We start from the raw sequence: 18,920 nt of genomic DNA on the forward strand, positions 1-18,920 counted from the left end.
CGGTTGCCCCATCCGATGCACTTTTCACCTGACACGTGTCGTTCGTCCAGGTGGAGTGGGTTAAGTCGGGGGAGTCAAAGTGCAAGAGCACATGGAAAAATAATCAGCATTTACAAAAGGTACTCCCTTTCATTGCTAAAAAATGTATACAATATTGATGACATTTTTATTAAGGGACAACATCACAAAAAAGCATTATATTAAACCTATTGAATGTTATTATCTTTACTGAAAATCCTTTCCTTGATAAAAAAATAGTTGTTCCACGTTTATGTTAAGGGACATCATTAGCAAACTATTTTATTTACGTTTCCATTGTAGGTAATAAAGTTTTTGCAACCAAATTAACGCCATTTTTTATTGAACACATTTTTTATACTGCAAAATCGTTGGAAAGAAGTGTTTTAAAGCCATTTAATACAACAGCACAAGAAAAGTAATCAATAAAGCAACAACCAAACAATGAATACGTTTGGTAGAAAGAGTTTACTGATAATATTAAGAACATAAAGTTGATGATGATTAAAATTATCAAAATTATGTTTCCACCTGTTTGATTATAATTGGACTAATTTAGACAAACTCCAAAATACGTAAGGTATTTTTCAACATTTATTTTAGAACTCAACTGATGATGGACAACTCATGCTGTTCTTTGTCCAGTGTGCTGTATTGTTTTAGCTCTAAGAGTGAAAGTGCGGCGACAGGTGTCAGCGACAGATTGTGTTTCCTAGGAAGATGGCATTTTTATGCACACGTAGGAGTAACACTCCCCACAGCCACCTAGCCAATCGGTTTTTGGATTTTTGGTCCTTTTAAGCGCTTTAAATATATATTTTGGACTGGTGCGAGCGTATTAAATATTTAGGGGTCTCTAGGAATTTGCCAGGCAAATAGCCGCAGAGCAAAGCAAATCCGAAACAAGGAGTAACAAAATGCCACATGGAAAGTGGGCGGGGCAGTGAGAGGAGGCGGCATGGGCGGAATGGCAAATGAAAGGAAGCGGAAACGCTGGGGCAGAAGTCGAACGAGCAACAGGAAGCGACGGGCAGGCAAGCACACAAACACAGAAACACAGAAACAAACAAACAAACGCTCGTGCACACTCCAACACACGTGGACAACAGAGCACTTTTATGAAGCCAGCAACAAAAGCCAGAAATAATAACAAGCTGGCTCTGGCAAACTGTCTCCGTCCTCCGCCGAACGAGATATTCTGTACACTCTGTATATTCCGTACTATTCTGTACTTTGTCGTTACCAGAAACAAGGCGTGACACAGTTGTTGCACTTACAACACCCTCAAACACAGAGGAGCACACCATCCCGCATTGGGTCAGCAGGCAGAGATGACAACTCGGATCTATTATGAAAGCTATAAAAGGGCTAAAGTAACAAATCTCTAGGGAACTCTATTATAATAAGGTCTAAAACTGGCGTGGATCCACGGGTGGATAAGGGGGATAGTTCCCTCAATCGGGTTTAAAAGTAAAAAAAAAAAAACTTTTTATAGGGTATTCAATTAAAATATGCTTTCATTCCAAATGTTAAGTTTTTCTCTCATAACATAACTCTGATGTAAATTTTTAATTGATCTAAGTAGAATACTTCATTCTAGTAAACTCCTCTTAGGAGAAATAGGTTTTCCCCTTCACATTGTAGAATTTTGTGTAACTTTAAATCTGCATCCAAAAGATAAATTCTGCTATATTATTAAAGAACAGCTTATACAACCTTAAAAACTATATACATCAAAACCATTTTAATTTTATTCATTTTAATAAAGAACCAATTCTAATTTCTTATCCTAACATGGTAAGCCTTCCTAACCTTTCTGATATCCAAGTCCTTAATATCGATTTCTTACTATTTGTTAAGGTCTTATGAATTGGTTAATGAAGTTATTAAGGTACTTTAATCTCCCACCACATATTTCGATAACTCCTTATTTCAGCTCGAACAGTGCGGCCAGCTTAATGAATTATACAGCTCGTGGGCATCACTGGCAGCACATGGTACTGGGTCGTGTCTTATTTATAGACGCAACCGTCTGTCCTCCCGGGCTTTGTGTCAAAGTCAGCCTGTCAGATGCATCAAGTCGAGTTCAGTTCCCTGAAGTTTCGTTTCTAGTCCAGAGTGCAACTGCAGCCAAGTTGGACATCTGTTTGCACTTTTTGCCCATTGTCCGCTGTCCCATGTACATTTGTATGAAGTTTGCTTTGGACAAGCTGTGTGGCAAAGAGCATAGCTAATAACCGGTTGACAGGAAGAACAATGAAACTAAATTTTCGGGGAAATTGCCTTGAGTCCTAAGTAATTGAGGTCTGGCTCTTTTGATTTAGGCACCTCACCGATCGTATGAGTTTCCAAAAAAATCCTGCTAGGGTGCCATTTATTCAAATTTGTGCGCTGGCTGAGCAATTTGACTGCTATTAAATTTGCGATTTTCTCTGCAGTACATTGAACCCAGTGAGCAGAAAGGAAAAGGAAATTACTTATTGTTCGCCTGCCGTGTTTTATTTTTTTTCACTTGTGGCATCAGTTACAGGCTGCCACTTACCTTTCGCTTTTCAGTTATTCCCTGGGGATTTGCTGGGTTTTGAGGAATTTTCAGCCAGTTCAATGCACAGCACCGAAGTTGAAAGGTCGCTATTTAAATTTATGGCCAGGTTACCTTTAACTCACTGCACTTTGAAAGAAAGTTGTTCATGTACTTTTGCTGGAAACTTGAGAAAAGTAATTAATACGCGATAACCGTTTGTTTTAATAAGCCGATTCTAATGGACGCTAATTTAAAATCCAAGCCACCACTTACAAATACTCCAATTATGTGTTCACATTAATGGTTTAATTAGCTGCGTGGTTTATTTAACATGGTGCAATTAAATATTAGCAGAAATTTAATTAAAAGCTCGTTCGTCATCGTAATGAATACATTTATTATTTATTGATAAACTATTATTATAAAGCTAACTTTAAAATTTAAAGGGGTCTTTTTTAATTTTTCCCTGTGTCCATAAAAAACACTAAAGATTAATTTACATTTTAAATTGGGTTCAAACAGAATAGGAACTAAAATATGTTAATAATTTATTAATGTTTAAATGTTTGATGAGATTGGTTTTCGCCACTTAAAGTTTTTTTTGTTATATCAATTAAAACAAACGCATTACTTTATTATTTATGTCTAAAGTTAAAGGCACAATGGACAATAATAAAGTAAGATATTTCGGTTTGTCAAACATTTTTTTTAACATTGCAATAAGTAATCCATTTATTTGGTTCCAAGATGTTAAAAAACATGAGGGAACTCTACGTGGGCGCCACCTAGCGGAGCGAGATGGTACGACGGAAAATGCTGTCTTTTTAGTTTATGTACATGGTTACTCGTTATTTTTAAAATATTTAGAGGTTGTCCAGGAAATCAAGACTTTACACTGAAACACAATTCAACAAATGTTTTTCAATTCAAATTTTTTTGTGGAACAAAAACCAAGGGCTTAGAAAACGAACGAAATAAAATATATATAGCTTACGCAAATTCCTAACTATTTTTTTTATCTTTTTTTAAATTATTTAATGTAAAAAAATAAAACTTTTATTAAAAATGGGTTACCTTGCAATTTCCTCACCTTGCAGGGCTGCAGCACAACGATCGAAATGCGGTCACACTACATACAGCTGATTTTCGCAATTTTGGAGATTTGATTATTATCTTGCAATTGGAATTTTGTGAATGAAATCTATTTAACTGCCAACCGATCAGTGTGCCTTGCCAGATTCTTCAGAACAGTAAACTTAACCATGGAACAGGAAAGCTGCAGTAATATGAGACCGAAGAGAAGTCCTTGGCAGGATGACGGGTCCTCCGTCACGGTCTTCTACGAATTCGTCTCCAAGAACGTGTCCATGCCCACTGACCTGGGTGAACTGATCGCTTACGTGTTGCTTCTTGTCATTACGTGGTACACTCTCCTCTTCGCCTTCCGGTTCCTGATCTCCCTGGTGAAACCCGTCCTGGTGGTGCTGGTCGCACTGTTCGTCTTCCGGTTCCTGCGTTCCTTCGAGTTTGAGGACATCATAGATCTTGGCTTCACCATCTTGGGTGTGGTAGCCAATCTGGTGATATCTGTCGTGACCAAATTCTTGGAGTTCATTCTAAGGTTTTTTAGTTAAAACATGTGTGTAGGTTAATCAATCCACATTCCTTTGTTATGCTCTCTGTATATGACATAAACTTCATCAATGTTGCACATTTGTTTATATATTTAATAAATATTTTTGTACACTATTAAAAATTGCATTTGTATTAAAAGTTTTATAACTATAAGGCAGTCAATAAACACAACGAAATTAGATAAATTTCGTATGATGTGGGATTTTAAATGGATAATGAAGTTGGCCTGAAAACAAAAATACCCGATTTGTTTTTCTTTTCAAGCAAATTGAAAAATTATAAATCAACCAAATATTCTTTTGGCACATTAATAATAAAGAAATAAATTATATTTGCAATGTTCCATTTATTTCATATTTCATATTTTAATGTGCATCAAAATCCTGGTACAACCCAATTTGAAACGAATTAGTATGGATTTTTGTAGCACTCCATAATATTAGCTAAGGAATCCACATTAAAGCTTCTTGCGATGAGAAAGTCAGTTGCGCCCAATTACTTCTCCTCGCACCACTCGTTCTCCTTGCGCACCTGCTCCTCCTCCTGCGGCGAAAAGTCGTTGCTGATGGCGAAGGTGTCGCGGATGTCCTGCGGCGTCTTGCCCTTGATCATATTGGCCACCGTCTTGCAAGTGACGTCCAGCAGGCCCTGGATGTTCAGGTAGTTCGCAGCGAGGATCAGCTCGAACAGGGTGCCCTGGTCCACCTTGAGGAAGTCGGCATCCCAGGATGAAATGTCATCCGTGCGCTTCTCCTTGTTCTCGTCCTCCTCGGCCACCATGGGATCGTCCTTGTGGTAGGTGGCCCAGTGGAGCACCTTCTTCAGGATCAGCGAGTTGACATTCGGCAAGGGCAGGATGCTGTTGTCGCTCTCATCGCCCAGATCCTCGAGAGCGGTGCGAATCGTTTCCGAGCACTTGGCGATCTCCTGGTCGGTATCGAAGATCTCCTTGTCCGCAGACTCCAGCCGAATGATGGGCATTTTCTGCAGAAATCAGATGCGGCCATTAACTCATAACTCGGCCCACGCCCTTTTATTTTTACATACCTTCCTGCTCGTGGTTCTCTTGATTTGATACGAAATCGGTTTGATTTATTTGCAGTCGCAGCCAAACAAAATTTTTACACAGAACACGGGTGACACTTAGCTGTGGCCTACTGGCTAAAAATAATATTCTCTTGCCTTCAACTTGAACCGAACTGGTGCGGCGGCCGGTCTGACAGCAGGGCGATGGTTAAACAAACAACTTGGCTGCCAATAATTCCCCGAAATATTCAAAGACTTGAATTCTGTCAGAAGAGGAAGAGGAAATTGTAAAGAAGAATTTTTGCCGCCAGTGTGTGCACCCCCCTAGGAGAATTCAAAGTTACCGCCATTAACTGCATATGGTGTGTATACACTGCTGATTTAAAAAGCTATCTGACATAGAAAAGCCTCAAACAGCATATTTTGGAAAACGTAGCTCATTTGTTTTGTTTTCACTCATTTACCTTTTTTATTTATTTACTTTTGAGATAAGAATACAAAATTTTTTACATATAAATTTACAATAAACGTTTAGGTGCATGTCCTGGCTAACACACGCAATTGGCTCGCGGTATTTTTTAGTGCATTTCGCTCGATGCAGGGTTAATTATTTGCAGGCTACACTCCACACTGCTTCCAGCGGATTGGCAAAAAATAACATTAAAATCGCCCTGTGGATAATCGCAATATTGCCGAACCGAAATTGTCTGTGAAATTGCAAATTAGCGGTCAGCACTTGCGCCAGCTAAAGAATTCGCGGCACCGGCAGTGGGCCAAACGAACCGATTTTCCGGTTGAAAAAAACAGGCGGCGGCGTCGACACGCGGACCCCGAACCGAAGGATCCGAACCAATCAGATCCTATCCGGAGAAATCTCCAGGAGCCACAGGACGGACTATCCCCCCCGCACAAGAGATGGACGTGTACGACGTGAGCGATGATCTGGTGAAGAAGCTGAGCGACTGGAAGCTCATCGGGATCATATCCGGCAAGTTCAATGAGCTGAAGGAGAACCACCGCAAGGTGGACTTCGTGGAGCGGGCTCTGATTGACTTCAAGTACATGGAGAAGATCTTCCTGAACGTAACGCTTCGAGAGGACAAGTGCAACAAGCGGAGCGTCGAGTTCCGGATGCTGGGAAACGAGCAGTTCTCGCTGAAGAACCGGAAATACTTTCAGGTAAAAGCCTCCTCCAAAGATAATCCCCTCTTAACTTGTTAACTAACCCCTGTAATCCCTTCCAGGCCCTGGAGCTGTACAACAAAAGCATATGCTATGCCGAACCTAACTCGGAGCACCTGTCCATAGGCTATGCAAACCGGTCGGCGGTTTTGTTTGAATGGAAGCGCTATCGGGAGTGCCTGGCCAATATCGAGCTGGCCAGGAAGGCCAACTATCCGACGAGACTAAGCCACAAACTGGACAAGCGGGAACGGGACTGCCAGCAGCTACTCGATCAGCAGCCGCCGGATGTGGTGCCCTACGAGTTCAAGCTCAGCTTTGACTCGCACGCCCAGGTGCCGTACATCGCCGACTGCCTGGAGCTACGTGAATCCGCCGACGAGGGTCGCTTTGTGGTCAGCAATAGGGATCTGGTCGTTGGTGATCTGGTGGCCGTGGAGCAGCCCTTCTGCTCCACTCTACTGCCGCCCATGCGGTACATCCGGTGTGGCACCTGTAAGCGAGAGAACTACCTGACCCTTATACCCTGCGACAGCTGCTGCTCCGTCATGTTTTGCTCCGAGGAGTGCAAGCAACGGGCCATGTCCACCTATCACCGCTTCGAGTGCCCCATCATTGACTTTCTGCACCGCATGTTCAACAAGATCCACGGCATCGCTCTGCGCACCACGCTGGCCGCCCTGGATCTCTATCCCAGCATCGAGGAGCTAATGGCGTTCTGCGAGCAGCCGCAGAATCAGCACAAGTGCGCCTTCGACCTGGACTACGGACAGCTGTCGCCGCAGGAGCATTATCGAGCCATCCACGGACTGGTGACCAACCAGCACCTGCGCTCCGTCTCCGATCTCTTCCAGCGCTCCGTGGTCTGTGCCGTGCTCAAGCACTTTATAATCGAATACACACCGCTCAAGGACCACTTGGGCGGCGAGGAAGGCATGAACTTCTTCACGGATCTGCTGTTCCGGCACCTGCAGACGTCGCCCTCGAATATGCACGGCATCGATCTGGTGGAGCAAGTCAATGAGACCAAGGACGACCAGACGCACTCGTCCGGGGCGTACGCCTTCCTCTCGCTGCTAAATCACTCGTGTGCGCCCAATACTCTAAGGATATACGAGGGTACCAAGGCGTATCTGTTTGTCCTGCGGCCAATTAAGGCGGGAAATGTGCTCTACGACAACTATGGGTGAGTGGAAGCCAAAGAAGATGGGGCAAGACTTTTATGTATGCCTAATTAATATAGATTTATAGCCTAACACTAATTTCACTGATAATTATCCAAGCATGGCCTAAAACACAGTTAATGGTAACTTATTGGCTATTACATATCCTCTTCTTCTTCGATCTCATTTCGTATAACTTATGTAACATTTGATTAAAATAGAATATAACTCGATTGTCCCTCACCCGCTCCTACTGAAGATAGATATAAATACTAATAAATATCCTATATTTCAGCGCTCACTTCGCCATCTTCAGCAAGCAGCAGCGGTTAGACAACCTGTCCATGCAGTACCGCTTCGACTGCAAGTGCGAGGGCTGCGAGCTGGACTACCCCACCTTCGGGCGGATGCCCCACAAGGCGACAGTGCCGTCGGTGACCGATGACACGGACATGAAGTCACTGGGCGCCTACAACTACGACTTTGCGGTGAGCAACTACCGGAAGTACTGCGACTTTCTCACGCAATACGGCGCAGCTTATCCGTGCGAGCAGATCAGCTCCGCGGAGGAGTGCCTGAAGATGGCCCTGCATATCATGGTGGACGCAGTGCCGCTCAAGGCGAAGATGTAAACGGATCCTGCCGCTGGAGAACCAACACCACAATCACCAACACGGACGAACTTTTCCTTTGCTGACTTTGAATGGAGGCAGCGTATTACAAGCGAGACACACAAAATGAGAAGAGTAATTGATTATATATATGTTGTTGCCATAAGTCTGTAGCGCAGGCAGCAGCGCGATGAGGAGCACGCCCTTAACTTTTATATTTGTAATTGTACATTTCGACCTTTGGTTCTATTTTACCCTGCACCACACGCCCCCACCACACATTTCACAGTTGTTCACATAAGTCGCAAGCTCAAAATTCTAACGTTGATTTATTTTTTGATCACAACAATGTCTTCGATGAAAACAAAACAAAAACAAACGAGAACTATGCAACTTACGGCGTTTTTATAATTCATTTACAAAAACCAACTGAACAAGAAATACAATATTTTCTAAACGTAGCTGCTTTGACTCTAAGGCATTTTGCTGTACAAGTCGAGCAGATTCTTGTTCAGCAAGGATCCCCCACCCCGAGACATCATTGTCGTCGCCTCCTTTTCCGAAGATGGGGTCATGGGCTGCAGCTGGACGAACTCGCAGGCAGAGGAACTGGCTGCTGGATCATCAAAAAGCACATTGTTGAAGGTCTGCTCGAACTGCTGCTGGAACTGGCGGGCGTTGATGGGCTGCAGATCTTCGCCTTGCGGTGGACCTATGTTCAGCTGAGCGGCCAGTTGATCCATGCTGTTGGGCTCGCGTTGCTGCCGTTCCCGCTGCTCCGCACTCTTCGCATAGATATTATCACCGGCTGATTGGACGTAGTCCGTGAAGTACTCCTCATCCACCTCCTTGAAGAAACTCCCGTCCATGGCCTGGAAGCCCATGCGAATCAGCAGCGATATCTTAGTGTTGAAGCATTGCAGCCAGGCCCGATTTGTCTGGTAGATGGACAGCTGCGCCTCCTCCCCGCAGGAGTTCCAAAAGTCCAGAAGCGTGTTCTTCGTAAAGTCAATCAGCATGTGCCGCTTGGCATCCGGATACAACCTGTTGACCGCATCCAAATGCCGAAAGGTAATCTCCAGCAGGTGGTAGTGATGGCGGGACACGAACAACTGCCACTTGTAAACCATGGTCATCAGGTTCCACAGTTTGGACATGGATTGCTCATCGAGTCTCATCAAAGAGCAGGTGGCTATGTCATTGAGCATAAACTTGCAATGCTCGGCAGTCAGGAGTTGGCCATTGTTCGATTTCGATCCGTTCAGCAGAGAGTCTATAAACTTTGGTTCGAGCAGTACTGTGGTCACATCATGAATCACTGTAGGATAATTAATATACAAACATTTTAATCTTAGGTATGTTTTAAACCCCAAATTTTCATAAGTTTTTTAAGTTTAAAGCATACTTTTAGAATTTCTAACAAACATCAGAAAAGGAGCTTATTTAAGTATTATTTTAAAATTTTAAAAATTCCATCATCATAAATCATTAATGAATAATGTAAGGGTCCAGCTTAATTACTTATTAAAGAACAATTTTGAAAAGTTTCGAAACTCAAAAGAGGTATCTTGTACTTGAATTAAGTACACTTTAACCTTTGCAAAACACAAAGGGCAATTTGCGAAATTCAAGGACATCCTCCAGCTCAAATATTTAAATTATTCTGTGGTCGTAGTTTCTGACTTCACGGAATTCCTTACCCTGAACCGACTTGTCATGTGCAATCTGCTGCGCTTTCAGACGCTGGTCGATCACGTAGAGCATCTCGCATCCCAAGTTGACCAGGATGAAGACATTTGCCCGGGGATTCGACAGTTGGTGCGGACTGAAAAGGGCCATGATTCGGCGGGCAACTTGAAGGCACGGGTGGCGATTGCAAACTAAACTGGTAAGCCGAAGACTTCGTGGAGCACGCAAGGCTTGGGTTTCGTTATTGGATTTTCGGTTTCCGTGCGGACTGCCGGCCCCCGTTTGCACAGAAAATAATTAGGAATACATGCCCGAAATAATTACAATACTCATTATGGGACTTGTTCGATTAATTAAGTGCGTTTCTGACTTCTTTGATTAATTTCAAAAATTAGACGATCTTGTGATCGTTACGTTTTTTGATCTAAGCCCTTCTTTTAGTTGCCTAGTTAAACTTTCTGAGTTGCCTACTTAAATTTTATGTTAAAATTTTTTTGATAAGAAATTTTCCAAAAAAATAAAAATATTTAGATGGTTTTGTTGGCTAGAAACCTTTTTTCTATAAATTGGATAAATATAAGAAATACGTTTGTCAAACTTATTTTAATGATATTTTTTGATAACAGATTGGTGAAAACGCTATACAGTTTTTTGCAGTGTTTTTTCGCATTTGATGGCTTTATGAGAGCCCCGGCAACGTCTTTCAGTGCAAACAATAACAACAGCCCGTCCACGGCGACAGAACAGACGACGTGTATAATTATGGCAACCGTGGGGAAAGGACCTCCACCAGCGCCGGGCACTAAAATTTATTGATTTGTAAATTTCCATTTGAAACACAGGGCAATTAGCATGGAAATTATGGCAGCAGGTTGAAAAGTTAAAAAGCTTACTCATGTGAAATGCGGACCGCTGACGTTGGCATTATCCACCCAACCATTACCAATATGGAATGCTCCCACGACCTGTAGACCTGTCTGCTAATTTGACGGTCGAGTGGATAGCTTGGGAACCCACAAATGGGGTTTACCACCCAGTTGCAGTGAGCATGTGAGTCGAGCACCTGCAGCGAAGGTCGCCCGGAAAGGATGCCGGAAGTTGCGTGATTACCCTGACCACAAAAGCAAGACTGATTTCCATAAAGTTGGTTATTTCAAGTTAACTCCCCAGTACAATGTGAGAGGGAATAGGAAACTTTTGAAATTGGAATACAATCTGTCAATATATATATTGGAAAAGCCATTTTTCCCTTAAATCCTTTGGAACCAACAGCTTTCTACCATAAAAATCCTCAACTGATGAGTTTATGTTATATCATATGTTAGAAGTTTTGGTTTTACTACTGTATTATTGTTTTAGCATCTTAAAACCAGAAGAACCCTAGATCCAATGAAGAAAATAAGAAATCATCCCAATGAAAACATATTTAGGGTTGCGACTTTGACCTCTAGAGATTCCTCTGCCATAAGATTACCGCCCAATTTTTAAATACAAGACCTATCGATATGCAAATCACGAGTTCTTGACATTTTCACCAGTTTATTGGCAATAAGATTTATTTCGTATAATCCGGTCACTCTAATAATACGCGGAAATGTTTTGCTACAAGTTTCCTTGCGGGGAATTCCAAACCCTAACAAAAATGACTGAAACCGGCATTACTTTCGATCCACCGGTGTACGAGCAGAGATACTGTGCCGCCATCCAGATCCTGGAGGACTCCCGCTGGTCCAATCAGATTAAGAAGGTGGTTGAGTTTGGCTGCGCCGAGATGCGTTTTTTCCAGCTAATGCGTCGCATAGAAAAAATAGAAAATATTGTACTGGTAAGACTACTTATTTAGATCCCCTCATACAAAAGAAACAATAGCTTAGATTAATTGTTAAGGAAATACAATTTTATTTTATTTATTTCCGCTGCTTGTTTATACACGCATATCCTAACTTAGACTTGTATCATTTTTATGAAATAACCATTATCTAGTTATATTAAATACTTTTTGAGGAGAGTATGTACCTGGCTGCATGAAATGTGGGTGAAAGGGTCGTACATCTGGTCTATAATATGAAGTATAACCTAACAAAACTAACACAAAACTCGCAAAGAATAAAATAAGAATTTAAAAATCAGGGATTTGCTATCAAGGCCAATGGTGCACTGCTCCTGCGCACCGTTTAAACACACAAACATCTCTTACAACTGGGGGACTACATGGTATAATGGATAATTCAACAACATCTTCTTTATGGAGCTGAGAGTGCCACTCAAAAAAACTTAAGACAACTTATTAATTTAATATTTAAAAACCAAAATTACACGTCATGTCGGTCTCACTAGCTCGAGTCTACGCCTCGTCTGCCGACAGCTTCGAAGTAGGTTCTGTCCTGTCCTGTTCGTACCTTAACTACTACTAAAAATACTTGAAAGCCAATTTAGGTTTCTTCTGTTCTGCCTATCTGTTCTGTTCTGTTGTTCCTCATCCTCTGCTCTCCGACTTCCTCTATTGATCGTCCCTAGTCTCTATTCCTAATCTGTCATCTGGCAATCACTTGCGGCAGTGCCTGGACGAGTGGACACTGCGCCCCTTGCCGTAGTTGTTCTCGTCATCGTATTCGCCGTACAGGTTCTGCACTTCCAGCAGGCTCGAGTTGTTCTCCGCATCGTGCTCGCCGTGTTTGGGTTCAGTCTTATAAAGAGCTCTGCGCGTACGGCTTGGCTTCAGTTTCCGTTCCCCTTCGCCGGTGGCCGATGCCAGAGTGGAGTTCTCCTTGCGTGTGGCGCAGCCACGTTTGTTACTGGCCACCGCCGACAGCGGCGTGGATCGGTTCTTGCTCACGGCTCCCGTGGCGAACCTTACGACGCCCGCGTTCTTACTCGGACGCCCCACTCCGCGACTGGCCTTCACCGGCGGCTGATTCTGCGCCTGGGCTTGCTTACTGGTTGTTCGTTTTCGGGTGGTGCCCCTGGGACGGCCACGCGCAGGTTTCTGGGAATGATGCGAGCACTCGCTCTCCTCCGTTTCGCCATCCGAGTCATCCTATATCAAAGAAATGCACTTATGAGAACGGATCTTTTGAAAAATCACAGAAATGTTGGTCAACCGCAAGACATATCTCTCAAAATCTGTTGTATTTTTATAGCTTACCTCGCCTTCTACGCTATCTGCGTCCTCCTCCTCATCCTCTTGCTCATCATCATGGGCCTCCTGGTTCTCCTCTTCATCGTCCTCCTCCTCTTCCTCCTCGTCGTTATGCTCCTGGACAACCAAACCCTTTTCGCGACGACTCTGCTCCATGGCCAGTATCGCGTAGGTGGGCTTGCCGTCGTAGCGCCTTGGAAGACGGGATTCCAGCGGACATATGGACTCCTCCCGCTCAAACTCCTTTACTGCCCGCTCACGTGCTATTTGATCTGGATCCTGTGAGAGCACCTCCGCCCACGAAAACTTCTTTTTCGTAGTTTTCGTATTTGACTTGGAACGCAGATTCTTGGGCGATACGCGGTTCGTAAGCGAGTGCTCCTGGAACGGAGTGCTCAGCGCCGAGTTGCGCATCACATTGGTGGCTATTTTGTTGTTCAGCTCAAATATGTCGCACTTGCTGCCATCCACCGCGTCTTTGGAGGATACACAGGTGCGGAGGATCTCCTCGCTGCTTAGACGCATTTGACTGGGATCGTGACCCAAGCGCTGGTACTCGCGCTTAAAGATTTTGCGGTAGCGCTCGTAGTTGGGCCGCTCCTGATAGGCCAGCTGACCGATCTGCAGCAGGAACTCTCCCAGATACTTAGGAACTTGCTTGCCGTAGAACTGGCGCAGCATCTCGGGCACATCCGTCATAAACAGCTCCTTGGCGCGGTGCACTTTCTCCTGTTGCTGCTGCTGGGCCACGTCCTTCCAGGGCAGATAGCCCTCGGACCAGTACAGAAGGTTATAGCCAAGGCACTCCAGATCACTTCGTCGGGAATGGGCGCCCAGGTGGGCGTCGCGTGACGTAAACTCCAACGTGCCGTCGTGCGCCCTTCGCTGATCCATGATGAAAGGGCGATGGACTCCGCGATCCTGGTATTTGGACGCCAAGCCAAAGTCGATGAGGAAAACATGCTCCTCCTCGGTGGGCAGGAACTTGTACTCAGTTGGTTGGCTGTCCAAGTGCTTGTTGCCCCGGCTACGCACTTTGTGGTCACCGTTTGGCTCCTTCTTCAGCTTCTCCTGGTGTCGTGTTGCCCTAGTTGAAACCGAGCACTTCTTGGGACTGGCCATCTGAGCGCTCCTTCCTCTTTTGTTACCCGAGCGGCTACACGAAGGCGGAATGAACTCATCCGACTCGTTGTCTGACGATTCGGGCGATTCATCACTGTTTTCCTCTGTCGCCTTGGGATACCCTTCCTCATTGAACTCCTCGCGGTAACTGATGCGCTTTGTGGGTCGCAGATAGTGCGATTTGACCATCTCCTCGTACATTGAGTTGCGCTTCTCTCGACGGCACGAACGTACTGGATTCGAGCCGCTGAATTGAACTGCATTGCGAGCGGCTCGCTTTTTGTTTACGGGCGTGTGGTAGATGTCAAGGCTGTTGCTGTTGTTGCTGTTCGATGTGGCGCCATCGTCGAAGTCCTCGTCATCTTCGTCTTCGTCGTGCTTAATATCCGGAAGCCGCTTCAGGGCGAACTTCTCGTTCTTCAGGAAATAGTCATCGTCGTTGGTCTCCTGCTCCGAGCTGTTGCCACTATCTGTGGTCTGCTGCTTCTCCTCGTAGTGCTCGTCGTAGCCGGTGCCCTTGGGAACTGACTGCTTCCTGAGGTACTTGCACTTGGACACCATTAGGTTCTGAGCCTTGATGTCATTATGACAATAACCCTTATCGTGTAGATTCTCTAGGACATTGAGTATGTGTACAGCGAGCACTAGGAGTGACTTTTGCTGCACCCTTGAGTTCTTAATCAGCGAATGCAGGTCGCGATCGAATCGCGGCAGCACCAGAAAGCGATAGCGAGCGTCTCCAAAGTAGTGGGTCCCCGACGCAATAAAGCTGGGTATCCCAGAGGGCGGTCCCTTGCTGAGGGCATGCGTCTGTTGGGCTGGCAGGATGGCAGCATCTTCTCCGACATCTGATGAATCTGTAAGATGTGTTTGAGTATAGATGTGATGGGGGATGTGCTGATTCAAAGCTTACCCTTGCTCCGGGATGTGTTGATCAGACAGTGAATCTCAACGAAAAGAGGTCCATTTGAATGTGGCTCTATTTTGACCACGTATTTGGCTGTCTCCGAAGTGGCTGGGCACACAGTGTCATCGGAGGCTAGGAAGATCTCGCCAAAGTTGCCCTTGCCTGGGAAGGAAGAAGAGGGGTTTAGTCTTTCAAAATCCACACTATTTTCCAGAAAGTTCTTACCTATGGGACGCCCCAAGCGCCAGGCCTTGGAGAGCACATCCCTCAGAATGGTTCCATTTACCACCGAGGGTCGGAGCGTGTAAACCGGGCGTGGTGACTCCATCACACTGGAGTTGTTATGATCGCTGGCGATGCTGGCTCCTGTTAAGAGCAAACTGCGTGCCTGCGGGGTTTGCAATAGTGTAGGTGGTTCCACATCCATGCCGCCAGCGGATCCAGCCGAGGAGCAGGACTCCTCGTCATCGTTCTCGTGGAACTCGAAGCCATTGGCGCTGCTGGAGCCGCCGCTCAAGCGCTGGCACTTCTCGGCGTCCTTCACCTCCGCACGCTTTCGCTTGCGAGCACTGCGATCCGAGGTCGGGCGCTCCAGTTGGATGCGCTTGCCCATCTCGGCAGCTGGCGAGGATGATCTCTGGGCGTTTTCGATGGCAGCTCCCCTTGGATTCTGTGACTCAGTCTCTCGGTCAGGCGGTGTGCCTTAAAATGTAGGCAAAAGTTGTCTTGTTTTTGTGCGATTCCGCTTTCCACGGTGATTCTCTTTCAACTGATGGCGAAAGAAGAAGAAACACAGTGCTTGTTAATTATCTATTTTTGAGGTATGAGTTCAGGCCAACGACAGTCACTTATTATTTAATCAAATTCAAGTTTTCGGCTATTGTGCTATTGGGATTTGTGTTTTTTGCCCCAAGCCAACTTTGATCAGTAATTTGTTTTGTTTTTTCCCTGGTAGTGTTGTAAAACGTGATTGTTGATTATATTAGGCGCGTGAGTGCACACCATTGTTTTTAGGCGGATAAGTCTTTTTTGTTTTGCTGATTGTGCTATTGGAACTTGTTTTTGTTTGTTTGTTTTATTTTTTAGCCAATTTTATTTTGTATTTCATTTTATTGTTTTCTCTCTAGTGTTGTAAAGCGGGCTAACTTGCTGCGCGTCCGGGGGCACGAATACAAACACAAACAAACGCGAACGCACCACCATGTCTGGAAATATACAAACACTGGGACATACAAACATACCGAGGGCCCCGAAAAAAATCGATTTTCTGGCCGGCTTTATTAAACAAAGAACTAAATGCTGGCATATTTATTCAGTTGCAAGGGATTTTCCCCACCGAGTTCAACGCTTTTCACGTGCTAACCATTTGCTATTGGACTCCAAAGTCGAATTGATTTTTCAGTATGTATTTTTCTCACGTATTACCCTGTTTTCTTCTTCTTGTTTTTCTTCGTTTTCTTTTGACCCGTTCCAAGTGTTCGGGGGTTTTTCGCAGTTTTTGATTGGTTGGGGGTATAATTTGTGGTGCCTACACTTTTCACTTGGTGCAACGGTGCACGATTGCACTTTCACAGACTGCTCGCCACTATAATTCCGCTTCCATTTGATTTTTCGTAACAATTACACATTCTTCCTGTGCACTGCTGCACACACACACGCGCACGGTTTTTTTGGTGTGACCGCAGGCTAAGTTGACAATCTGCCTTTTTAGTGAGACCAAATTGCAGCAATGTGGGGAATATTTGTTTATGCAAATTTGTATTTATTTTTATTAAATAACTTCGTTTTTTTCGGAGTCTTAAAAATTGAAGTCCCATATAAAATAACACTTTAAACTTATCACAATGCTTACACTCACATTGTTTAAACAACAATGTTCATACATATATAAATTAATGCATCAATTTCTTTTAATATACATTGACTTAATATATTACAACGCTTAAATTAAATTTAAATTTATTGTAACGTGTTTTAGTTCTAGATGACTAAAATTGTCATCAGTGTTGGAACGGAAACAGTATATCACATTTAAACTAAAAATAAAGTTTCAATTAAAAATGTAAATTTTTCCACTATTCAAATTTGTAGAATATAAATATCTTTAAAATCTTATTTTTAAACAGTTTTTATATAACAATAAATAAGAAGGAAATGTTTAAATGGAAATACATGTTCAAATGAGTTTCATTTCCATTTTGTTCCATTAAGTGGCGGCTATTTTTGAATACAACATTTATTTTCAGGTGGATATTGACGAGCCCTTGCTCAGGAAAAACTCAACTAGCGTCGATCCTTTGGTCTCTGATTATATAAGACGCCGTGAGGGTCCTTTAAGCGTTCAGATTCTACAGGGAAGTGTGGCAGACTCTTCGGAAGAATTGCGAGACACAGATGCTGTAATTGCTTTGGAGCTGTAAGTGTTCTTATTGTATACAATAGTGTCCTATCCAGACATTTCAATATTAAGTACTAACTTTACAATACATTTTGTAAAGGAATTTCTTTTTTAATGAAAAAGCACAAAAAATAGAGGTTGCATATTTATACTTTTTTTATACCACTTTTTTCAGAATCGAGCACGTGTACGACGATGTTTTGTCCAAAATACCTTCCAATATCTTTGGATTTATGCAGCCTAAGTTGGTGGTTTTTAGCACACCAAACTCTGATTATAACGTAATATTTACGCGGTTCAATCCCCTATTGCCAAATGGATTTCGCCATGACGATCACAAGTTTGAATGGACCCGGGAAGAGTTCAAGTCCTGGTGCTTGGGTATTGTTGAGAAATACCCGAACTACATGTTTTCCTTAATGGGAGTGGGTAATCCTCCCAAGGACCTTGAATCCGTGGGTCACGTTTCACAGATAGCGCTATTCGTCCGCAAGGATTTTCTGGAGATGCAGTTGGAGAATCCTTTGGTTACCACACCTAATCTGGATGATGAATCCACTCCTTACAAGTTAATCCATTCCGTCGACTACCCATTTTATGTGGATACCCGCACCGAGAAGGAAAAACTCTGGACCGAAGTACAAATTGAACTTCAGCGTTTCAAAAAAATGGCTAATTTATCTGAGAACGAGCTGGATTCCTACCAGGAGACCTATAAAGTGCCTATTGGACTTATATTGGATCGTCTGCATCATGTCGGTGCTACGAAAGAAGCCCTGCTGGAATTACTGCAGGAGAATAACTTAAAAATAGATGATGAATGTGTTATAATTGAAGATTGCGATGAGGAATCAGAGGGGTCTGATCTATATGAGCTGTCTGAACGTCTTTCCCAGGACGTAATATTGACTGACCAGGAACATGAGGAGGAGTGCTGGGACTTGAACCAGGAATCGTAACTAATGATCTAGAATCTAGAATTATCTTTAATTAAACTGCATTTATAACTATTTTTCAAAATCATTATCTGTCGATGAAATGCTCAGGTTTCTGAAAAAAAATTGAGTCATGGTAAACCAAAAGTTTTGTTTGTAATTAGTCGTTTTCTATCTATAAGCTTAGCTTTTATTTTCGTAAACTAAGCTTAAATTATAAGCTAGATAAATTTATGCTTACTTCTGAAGGTACATTTAGTTAGCTTATATTCCAAAGATTTCGCTGACTTTATCCCACATGGAAATGAAAATTTAAGTTTGTAATTTCTCTAATGTTGTTCAAGTCATTAATTCCATTTTGGATTGTTGAATAGACCATTCCCCATGTTTTGTTAACTGACAATCTGTTGACATTTTGAGTGCATCGTCAGGGGTGCGGGGTGGGTTTTTCCAAGCATCATTGGCCATTCCTCCCCCAGTTGACCACTTTCAGTGCAGAAATCGTTGCAAAAATTGGGGTGGCCGCCAAGATGATGACGATGACGCCGCGTCGTCTGTCTCGCAGTGGCAC

At 43.6% G+C, this 18,920-nt stretch overlaps 6 protein-coding genes across 8 annotated transcripts; 3 read left to right on the plus strand and 3 right to left on the minus strand.

Moving 5' to 3' along the window:
• The first annotated feature begins 3,689 nt into the window (after positions 1-3,689).
• On the plus strand, positions 3,690-4,298 carry LOC108008752 (uncharacterized). The gene has a single exon (XM_017072650.4). It carries the CDS (start codon positions 3,805-3,807, stop codon positions 4,174-4,176), a length of 372 nt encoding a protein of 123 aa, XP_016928139.3. The 5' UTR covers positions 3,690-3,804; the 3' UTR covers positions 4,177-4,298.
• Positions 4,299-4,503: 205 nt separating this feature from the next.
• Positions 4,504-5,507, minus strand: SkpB (SKP1-related B). Its single transcript, XM_017072499.4, has 2 exons — positions 5,225-5,507; positions 4,504-5,161 (listed from the first exon to the last, which is right to left on the minus strand). The coding sequence occupies exon 2, from the start codon at positions 5,156-5,158 to the stop codon at positions 4,673-4,675; it is 486 nt and encodes a 161-aa protein (XP_016927988.1). The 5' UTR covers positions 5,159-5,161; positions 5,225-5,507; the 3' UTR covers positions 4,504-4,672.
• Positions 5,508-5,796: 289 nt separating this feature from the next.
• Positions 5,797-8,552, plus strand: Smyd4-4 (SET and MYND domain containing, class 4, member 4). Its single transcript, XM_017074958.4, has 3 exons — positions 5,797-6,382; positions 6,448-7,571; positions 7,844-8,552. The coding sequence occupies exons 1-3, from the start codon at positions 6,119-6,121 to the stop codon at positions 8,178-8,180; spliced, it is 1,725 nt and encodes a 574-aa protein (XP_016930447.1). The 5' UTR covers positions 5,797-6,118; the 3' UTR covers positions 8,181-8,552.
• Positions 8,470-10,082, minus strand: OSCP1 (Organic solute carrier partner 1). Its single transcript, XM_017074959.4, has 2 exons — positions 9,860-10,082; positions 8,470-9,477 (listed from the first exon to the last, which is right to left on the minus strand). Exons 1-2 carry the CDS (start codon positions 9,996-9,998, stop codon positions 8,633-8,635), a joined length of 984 nt encoding a protein of 327 aa, XP_016930448.3. The 5' UTR covers positions 9,999-10,082; the 3' UTR covers positions 8,470-8,632.
• A 1,307-nt stretch (positions 10,083-11,389) lies between these two features.
• On the plus strand, positions 11,390-18,752 carry Hen1 (Hen1 methyltransferase). The gene is made up of 3 exons (XM_017073171.4): positions 11,390-11,673; positions 17,263-17,432; positions 17,590-18,752. Exons 1-3 carry the CDS (start codon positions 11,443-11,445, stop codon positions 18,371-18,373), a joined length of 1,185 nt encoding a protein of 394 aa, XP_016928660.3. The 5' UTR covers positions 11,390-11,442; the 3' UTR covers positions 18,374-18,752.
• bsd (back seat driver) lies at positions 11,724-16,705 on the minus strand. Of its 3 annotated transcripts, none has more exons than XM_017073168.4 (5): positions 16,549-16,705; positions 15,242-15,785; positions 15,023-15,178; positions 12,994-14,966; positions 11,724-12,885 (listed from the first exon to the last, which is right to left on the minus strand). In XM_017073168.4, exons 2-5 carry the CDS (start codon positions 15,627-15,629, stop codon positions 12,394-12,396), a joined length of 3,009 nt encoding a protein of 1,002 aa, XP_016928657.3. In that variant the 5' UTR covers positions 15,630-15,785; positions 16,549-16,705; the 3' UTR covers positions 11,724-12,393. The 3 variants fall into 3 exon arrangements, with proteins under 3 accessions (XP_016928657.3, XP_016928658.3, XP_016928659.3); XM_017073169.4 differs by having other exon boundaries at positions 16,442-16,685; XM_017073170.4 differs by having other exon boundaries at positions 16,380-16,685.
• Positions 18,753-18,920: the final 168 nt, after the last annotated feature.

This window comes from Drosophila suzukii, chromosome 2R (assembly GCF_043229965.1).
Source record: "Drosophila suzukii chromosome 2R, CBGP_Dsuzu_IsoJpt1.0, whole genome shotgun sequence".
In the NCBI taxonomy this organism is placed as follows: domain Eukaryota; kingdom Metazoa; phylum Arthropoda; class Insecta; order Diptera; family Drosophilidae; genus Drosophila; species Drosophila suzukii.